Source organism: Pteropus alecto, unplaced genomic scaffold, assembly GCF_000325575.1.
Source record: "Pteropus alecto unplaced genomic scaffold, ASM32557v1 scaffold43, whole genome shotgun sequence".
Lineage (NCBI taxonomy): Eukaryota > Metazoa > Chordata > Mammalia > Chiroptera > Pteropodidae > Pteropus > Pteropus alecto.
Window position 1 is genome coordinate 8,266,919 of NW_006435764.1, and position 8,274 is coordinate 8,275,192.

General features: G+C 59.0%; 2 protein-coding genes across 2 annotated transcripts in view; one reads left to right on the plus strand and one right to left on the minus strand.

Moving 5' to 3' along the window:
• Window positions 1–3,804, plus strand: part of VPS37C (VPS37C, ESCRT-I subunit) — a 27,231-nt gene extending 23,427 nt beyond the window's left edge. Inside the window, exons 4-5 of the mRNA XM_006911234.3 lie at window positions 668–750; window positions 1,502–3,804. Coding sequence (XP_006911296.1) covers window positions 668–750; window positions 1,502–2,215 — 797 coding nt within the window. The 3' untranslated portion in view covers window positions 2,216–3,804. The remainder of the gene's footprint in view (window positions 1–667; window positions 751–1,501) is intronic.
• A 2,483-nt stretch (window positions 3,805–6,287) lies between these two features.
• The window catches only part of CD5 (CD5 molecule), a 19,932-nt gene continuing 17,945 nt past the window's right edge, over window positions 6,288–8,274 (minus strand). Inside the window, exons 9-11 of the mRNA XM_006911235.2 lie at window positions 7,780–7,902; window positions 7,159–7,250; window positions 6,288–6,727 (exon numbers count right to left, since the gene is read on the minus strand). Of these exons, the coding sequence (XP_006911297.1) occupies window positions 7,162–7,250; window positions 7,780–7,902 (212 nt within the window). The 3' untranslated portion in view covers window positions 6,288–6,727; window positions 7,159–7,161. The remainder of the gene's footprint in view (window positions 6,728–7,158; window positions 7,251–7,779; window positions 7,903–8,274) is intronic.

Here is an 8,274-nt window from a genome sequence, read left to right on the forward strand (position 1 = left end):
GCCCCCTCCCTCCCCCAGGACAGGAACGGGCCTGCAGTTTCTGAGGGTCACCACGCCCCAGCCCTGCGTAAGCGCCTTATGTACATTTTTCCACAACAGCCCTGAAGGGGTAGATGGTGTTACTGTCATTTCATAGATGAGAAAAAGGAAGCCCAAAGAGATTCAAGAACTTGGCCAGGGGTACACAGCCAGCTGGAGATGGGGTTGGGATTTGACAGAGAGCCCGCACCCTGCCCTGCAGCTGTTAACTTGGCCACCTCAGCTTTTGTGCTCTGCATAGTAGGTCCAGGTTCTCTGTGTCCTGGGACCTGCCATCTGGGAAGGTGAGAGGGGCTGTCCCGGGGGTTCAGTGGTCAGACAGGTGAAGTCAGTCCCCTGTGAGGCAGAAGGGGGCTAGGGTTGGTCGGTGGGCTCTGAAGCCCAGCTCCTGGCTTCCCAGGCTGGCCGCAGGGAGGCTGGTGAGCAGAGGTCTGTGTTGGGCTCCTTTGAGCTCTCTGCTCAGGAAGGTGACCTGAGGGACTGGAAGGGGCTCTGCAGCAGCCCAGGGGGGCGGGGCTGGGCCCCCGTGTACACCGAGGACCCTTGAGAGCCTTTGCTGAAACCTCAGCCTCCAACACCGAGTCGAGAGGCTCTTTTGAAATGTTCCCCCTTCTGCCCTCCCTTCCAGAGAAATTTTCTTCAGCACTGCAGCTGGGGACCTTGTTAGACCTCCTGCAAATCGAAGGCATGAAGATTGAAGAAGAGTCTGAGGTGAGGTAGCCCGTGACACCCCCTCTTCCTTGAATAACGTCAGCCCCTGGAGCAGGAGCCCTTGTAATGGGCGCTGGATGTCTGCAGAGGGTGGCACAGGGGCACTTTCGTAGGCGGCAAAGATGAGTGACACCTTTAGTCCCAGCGGAGGCCTTTTTAGACACAGAACGGAACCCAGTCTCACTGGCTGAAGCAGAAATGGGCGACGGAGAGCGTGGTCATGGCGAGCTGGGGACCCGGGTGGAGGGCAGTGCAGCAAGAGCCCCCAAGGACGGAAGCCAGGCCCCAGCCCCTTCTCAGCGGGGCTGCCGGTCTCTTTCCTGCTTCCCTGAGCGTCACCTCGTTCTCTGCGGCGGGCCGGCGCTCCCCACTTCCCCGTGCTCCGGGAGGAAGAAGCTGCCTTGGGCCTCCCGGCCCCTGGGCCGGCCTGCATGAGTGACGGAGGGACTAGTGCTCATTCAGTTACTCCACACATAGATGTGGTAGCCAGCGGAGGGCTGGCACAGTGCCAGGGGCAGGGGATAGCGGTGACCATGACTGACAGTCCCTGCCCTCCAGGAGTTGATGTCCTGGTGAGGGAGAATAAACAAATGAGTGTGCGGCAGCAGTGATGAGGACCGTAAGGAGAAGTCCCCTGAGCGGGGCCGGAGAAGGCAGGGAGTGCCTGGGGATGCCTGAGGCTGCCGGGCTGGGAGCCCGAGGGTGGCCTTGTTCTCAGTAGGCCCCTGTCGTCACCGGGCCTGTCTTCCAGACCATGGCTGAGAAGTTCCTGGAGGGCGAGGTGCCTTTGGAGACGTTTCTGGAGAACTTTGCCGCCATGAGGATGCTGTCGCACCTGCGCCGGGTTCGTGTGGAGAAGCTCCAGGATGTGATGAGGAAGCCCAGAGTCTCCCAGGAGCCTGCCGGTGACGCCCCTCCACTCCGCCCGCCACCCCCGCCTCGCCCCGTCCCCCAGGCCAGGCCCCCTGTGGCTGAAGAGCAGCCACCCCCGCCACTGCAGCCATCAGGGGTGCCTCCCTACCCTTTGCCCTACAGCCTGCCTCCCGGCATGCCCATGGGCCCCACCGCCCAGGGCGCGCTCCCTCCGGCCCCCTTCCCGGGGGTGCCTCAACCCTCCTTTTCCTACAGTGGGCCCGTGGGCCCCCCTTACCCGTCAGCCCAGCCGGGACCCAGGGCTGCTGCGGGCTACTCCTGGTCCCCACACAGGAGCACACCGCCCCAGCCTGGCTATTCTGTGGCCCCCACTGGTGCCTCTGGCCCCGGGTACCCCTTGGCGGGGGGCCGGAACCCGAGTCCTGGTTATCCTCAACAGCCCCCCTACCTCTCAGCAGGAGGAAAACCTCCCTACCCAACGCAGTCCCAGCTCCCGAGCTTCCCAGGCCCCCACCAGCCCCCCTACCCCCCCGGGCCTGCCCCTCCCTATGGGTTTCCTCCACCTCAGGGTCCTGCCTGGCCCAGGTATTAGACACTGCCCTGGCCCTCGGCCCCTCCCTACTTCCACCTGTACCACAACCTTTGGCCCACCCACTGCTGAGATTCGAGGTTAAATTAGAAGTGGAGTTGGCACTGCCTGTGCACTTGGCGGACCTGGCCGGGATGATGCGGATCCCCAGAAAGGCACGGGCAGTGTGACAGGCTCGGCCGCAGCAGGCCGTCACGGCACTTAGCAGCCTCCCCGGGGAGGGAGTGCCTCTTTTCAGTCACTGGCTTTAGCTTGTCTCTTGGGAGCCAAGCTGGGAGTTCACCTCTCCACGGGTGTCTGTACGAGTGAGCTGTGCATCTATGAACATCTCCTCGTGCCTATACTCCCGGACACCTGAACCCAGTGCAGTTATCTCGGTGACGGGCTGGCCAGTCTCAGGCCCCTGCCCACCCTCCTCCCTGGGATTTGGCACATTTGGGCTGGTGCCCACATTAAGGGATGCAGCTCTGTGTCTCTCCGGTCCATTCGAGGATGGCCTGCCCCATGTACCATGGCTAGGGGTGGATCAGAGGGAGAGAACGGAGTTAGGAAAAACACTTCATGATTTATAAGTCACATAAAGCCATAATCGAACTCTGATGGGCTGACGTCAGATAAACTTGTCCTATGGGCTGATTTGAATGACAGCAGCAGAGCCAGCCTGGTGAGAAAACTGGGGATTATGCAGGTGGACCCCAGGCCTTGCTTGCACTGGTTGGAAAATCGGGGATTGGGGGGAGCTGTCTTGGATCCTCTGGCCCAGGAGATTGTCCCATTGGGACTCACCAAGGAGCGGAGGGCCAGGTCTCCTCCCCGGCCGCCGCCTTTTCTGGTTGACTTTTTCTGTGGCCCACCGTGTCTGTCCGCTCCTGTAGTGCCTTGAATCTCATTCGCAGAAGCCCCCTCCCGTCATCCCCTGCCTCCGGCTCCCGTGACATAATTCTCCCTTCATCCCCAATGTGCCTCCTAAGACAGACATCAAAAGACGCCCTAACAGTAACCTCCCAAATGGTGCTTCTGAAACACCATCACTCCGTCGGAGTCCATTCTCTGCATCTCTCTCGTTTTCAGAATGTAAAGGGCAAGGATTGTGACTTCTGCGCCCCACGCAACCCCCAGCACCTTGGGGGTTTAAGCATATTCAGTAATGAAACATGACAGTAGACCAAAGGGCGTGTAATGAACAAGCATTAACTTGGTTGTTCCAGATGTGAACCAGGTCTCAAGGGCAGACCCTGGAGCTGCTATCGGTTAGGAAGTCATATGTGCCTTGAAATGTCCACTACACGAGTACCCAGCATCTGGTGGCCTGGGGTGCTGGGGGCCAATGAGGAAACTCGACCTTCTGGTGCCTGCCCCCTCCCGGCCTGCGTGCCATCAGTGGGTGCGTGGACGAGATGCTCGATGAGTGCTGTCAGTTCCTTGCCAATTGTGCTTGCTCTCATAAGTTATTTATAAAGAGAAATCCCTAATGGACTCTACTAGTCCGAGGGCTTCGGAACTAGATGAACGACCGCCGGTGTGTTGTATAAATAATTTCGACCGCCGGTATGTTGTAAAAATAATTGCCATAATAAACTTTGAGGAGTTCCATGCCGCGTTGTGGCTCGGGTGGGTTTGAGAAGTGGGGAGTGGGTGGGAAGGGGGCATGGATTTCTTCTGCAGCCTGCAGGATCAGGCTCTGCTGAAAGGCCTCTGATTCAAGTCCACAGAGCCCCATCCGGATCGAGTCCGAGCTGCTCCCTTCCTGCTCCTCCCCCTCGGGGCCAGGTGGCAGGCACTTCCCTTTCCTACTCTGGTTTTCTGTCCTGGGCATTTTCACGCTGGCCTCTTCCTGAGCGGAGAGCGTGGGCTGTGCAAAGCCACAGAGCCCCTCCCCCCTGCCCCCCAGGCACTGTGCACATTGCTGCCACCTGCTGGGCTGAGGAGGACCTCTGCCGTCAGCCTGTCCGGGGTCCGGGACCCCCAGCTGGAGTCTGCCTTCCTGGCCAGTTTCTACACCAGATAGAAGGGCAGCCCTTCGAACCCTCCCCCGCACCCCCGCCATTTTAAACAAGGGGAGGAGATGGCGGGGCGGGGCGCGGTTCAGTGACCGGGGCGCACATCCTCGAGGGGTGGGGCGGAACTCACACCTGGCTGTCGCACCTAGCCGCGGGGCACCCCTGCTGGTCTCTGCTCCCCCCTCTCCCGGGGCCTTCCTTAGATCCAGCCCAGACTGGCTCTTGGGCACTCCCTGAGGCTCCCTCCCCACCCAGCATTCACCACTGAAATCACCAAATCCCCTGGCATCCTCTGCCCGACCACAGTGGGCCTCTTCCTGCAGAGCGAGCTGCATGGGGGACGAACCTTTAGTGTCAAAAGCCCCAAAGGGATTCCTAGTGAAAAAAGACACTGCCGCATGAGCCGGGCCGAGGCCATTTGAAATGTCCTTTCCACCGTATGTTCCTTTAGTTCCATTCAGTGCTCCCTGATCCCAGCCGCACTGACAGCTTCGAAGCCACACTTGTTGCTAGGTCGTCAAAATGAGCCTGCCTTTTGGGCCCTCACTTTCCTTGACTCAACGTGAGAATGTCTGAGAATCAGGTCACACTCAGACCCTCGGAGGGTCAGGTGGGTAACGGTTTAGGGGAGTGAGCTGGGGTGGGGGACACAGGTGAGTCCTACCCTCTCTGGTTGAGGGGCGGGCGGCCCCTGCTCTGCTCTGGCAGGTTGCCGTGAGGCAGGAATGTGGACCAAGAGGTGGCCCAGGTCACGTCACACATCCTTCAGGGCTGAGGAGTGCTCTCCGTGGCCTGGGTCCACCCGCCAAGCCTGGGTCCACCCTAGCAAAGCTGCCTCCGAGGCCGAGAGAGTTCCCACACATTTACTTAACCAGATCTTTCTGGAATGTGTCACCTGCCACCAGTGGTAAAACAACTTTCTAAAGAGACCTTTGTATCAATATGGCTTTTTTTTTTGTGGGAGGGTTGTTTTTAAAATAGACCATGGCTGTGCTGAGCCCCCGGGTGGTGGCCAAGCCAGAAACGAAAGCTTTCACGAAGAAAGGCTCTGGAGGGGGACATCTGGTGCATCATGTCCTCTGCTTCTCCCTCAGAGTGGCCTCTCGGCTCCCTTCTGGGGACCCCCCGGGAAGGTTACTGGCTGTCCCTATTTCTGGGTTCCCAGCATGGTCAGGGGCTCGGCCACTGAACTCTCGTGGAAAATTGAGTCCTGAGCAGTGCGAGGATAGAGGCCCGTTGGAAGAATGCCTTAGAATCGGCTCGCACACTCAGACCCTCCGAGAGTTAGTGCATTGGGAGTTGGTGGAGGCAGGGTTCTGACCAGGCTCTTCTGGTATGTCAGCGCCCCCAGCTCCTTGATTCTGAGAGCGTCCCCCACCCCCAGTATCCTTCCAGTAACCCCCTGGGCTCTCCCAGAGTGGCTTCTGTGGCTGAGACGATCAAGGTCTGTTCCCAGTGGATACAGCGACCAGTCATGTGGAGAAAGACCCCAGACCCGAGGTGTGTTCTCATGCTGCTTCACCTGCAGGGAACCATCTGATGCCCAGGGGCTTAGCGAGGCTAAGCACAGCCTCTCCCTTCACCAGACCCTTCCATCCCATTTAGACGTGCTCTCATCCCTTGCAGTCACAGAAACCCAGTCACCGCAGGATTTGGGGTGTGTCTGGGCTCTCCAACTGGTACAGGAGACTATTTCAGTTGAGAGAGTTATTTAACCCGCAAGAACGTTCAGCCTCCCCTTCCTCCGACTCTCCAGTTAGAAGGTTAACTGTGATGAGCTGAAAACCTTTTAGCTTTGAACTTCTAGCTGGAGTGGAGGGGAGATGAGGGGCCTCTGGTCAGGCAGCCACTGAAGCCTGGGCGCCCACACGATGGCCTTGCTGTGGCTGTGACGTGCTAAGTTGTCTTTGAGTCAGGTGTGCAGCCCTTGTGGTCCTGCAGTGGGCGTCCCTTCCCTTGGGCATCCCCAGAGTGACCCAGGGGGTGGACCCTGGATTGAGGAGACTGGGAACTCTAGTTTTCAGGAAGTAGAAAAAGCATTATTTACAAAAAACAAAACAAAACAAAACAACACACTAAAAATACGCTAGAGAACTCAGCCCCCACCTTCCCCCCCTCCCCCAGTCAGTCCTCACTGGGGTCCGAATCTGAGGAGAGAGCCAAGTCCTCCTGGGAGCTGCTTCCTACAGACGGGAGAGGAGGCTGCCGGGGCCAGGCCCCCACGTGTCTCTGCTTGGGGGAGCTGCACATGTTTGTAGGCTTTGCCCTTTCACGGCTCCCATACTTGGAGGGGCCAGCCGAGCTGTTTTGGGGGTCTTCACTGGGCCAGGCTCCCAGGGGGGGATGTCAGAGCTGGCCTGCAACTGTAAGGCAGTAGGCCATGTTTGAAAGGCCCCTTTGCCTCCATCTGTGTTCTGGCCGGGGCGGAAATCGGGATGTTCTTCCCAGGGGGTGAATGCAGCGTGTTCTCAGCATCAACGGTCTGGCTCTCCACGTTCGTTCCTGGTTCCCGGTTCTGTGGGGTGAGGAGGACAGGTCAGGGGAAGAAACCTCACACCCTGGAGGTGGTTTCAGGAGCAGGGGGTGCAGGGGGGCAGACAGGCCCCAAGCCCCTGGCTCAATGTCAGGGACAGCGGCTGCCCCTCTGGTCAGGGGCTTCTCCTTCCTGCTGGCGACTCTGTAGGGGTATAAGTCCATAAGGAAACTTTTGGGTGACCTTCTGAGATGGAGTTTAAGAGCTGGTGGTAAGGTCAGTGATCTCTCTGCTTTAATTACCAAATCAGCTCTCATCTGCTTAACCACTGGTGTTTATTCTTCGCCTTTGCACGAGTTAGGGGCTTGGAGTTCCCCGTTAGTGGAGGGGCGGGCAGGAGGTGAGACACCAAGGGGCTGGCGCTCATCCCCAGGGCTGTGTGGGAACCCCAAGGTGCCAGGGGCCGGGCTCACCTTCTACAGCCTCTGAGCCCCGTGCAGATCGTAGTCACTGTCCGAGGAGTTGTCAGGCTGGGCGGAGACACGGTGCAGGGCCCCTTCCAGAGCTGCAGAGGGAAAGGAGGCCATTTGCAGCGGGCTCATCCCACCAGGCTACACACAGAGAGAGCCCCTCAGAGCCGAGAGCCCAGCTGGGACTGCAGATCAAAGGGGCTTTACGAGCTGGGGGCTTGACAGCCCCAAATCTGTTTTGATCAGATCAGCCGAGTGATCACTAATGATGCCGAATGCCAGCCTGCCCGGGGCTTCATTGTTAGTGCCAGTCAGGGAGCACTCAATACAGGGCTCCTGCGGGCCACCGGATGGCTCTGTTCTGCCTCATTTACCAGGCAGCCCACAAGCCCCTGTAGAGGAACGGGCCTGTTAGGTCACAGCAGTGCCGGGGTTAATGGCCCGCCAGCGCCCGCCTTCTCTCCAGGTGAGCGGCCCATTAAGGCTGTATCCCTTCTACACCCTGCCGTGACCCGTGACCGCTGTCCCTCAGGCAGTTCAATTCCACTTCTCCAAGGGACCTCCCTTCTCTCTCTGGGCGATCACGTGACCTGCGCCCCAGCAGGAGCAGCCCCTGGTGCTTACCTGGATACGTGGAGACACGGGAGTTCCTGGGAGGCTGACTGTACTCATTCTCCACGTGGGAGGCTGTGGGGTTCTCAGCCTGGGACCGGCGGACGGTCTCCGTATGGTTGCGGTGGAAAGACACTGCACAGATAGACCCAGGAGAGGGTGTCATTAGACCTGCTGCTGTGACTCCTTCTGCTCTGTCCCAGCGGGGGCCCAGAACTTCGATTTCCTGGTCCCATTGTGTGATGGCGGGGTGGGGGGGGGGGGGTAGGGGGACAAGGGAACCCACGGCTCCTTCAACACGTCCCTCTTTTCCTTTCTTCTTGGACAGGCTCATGCTAGCAGGGGTCAGACTTAGAGCAGCTTTGGGTTGGCCAGCAAGCTGATTGGTGGGTGGGCCTTTAGTCGGTCAGTCAGTCAGTCATCAGGCATTTATGAAGCAAGGGGTTGGTTGACACACAAGAGATAAGGTAGATATACTCTCTGCCCTCCCAGAACAGAGCGCCTTTA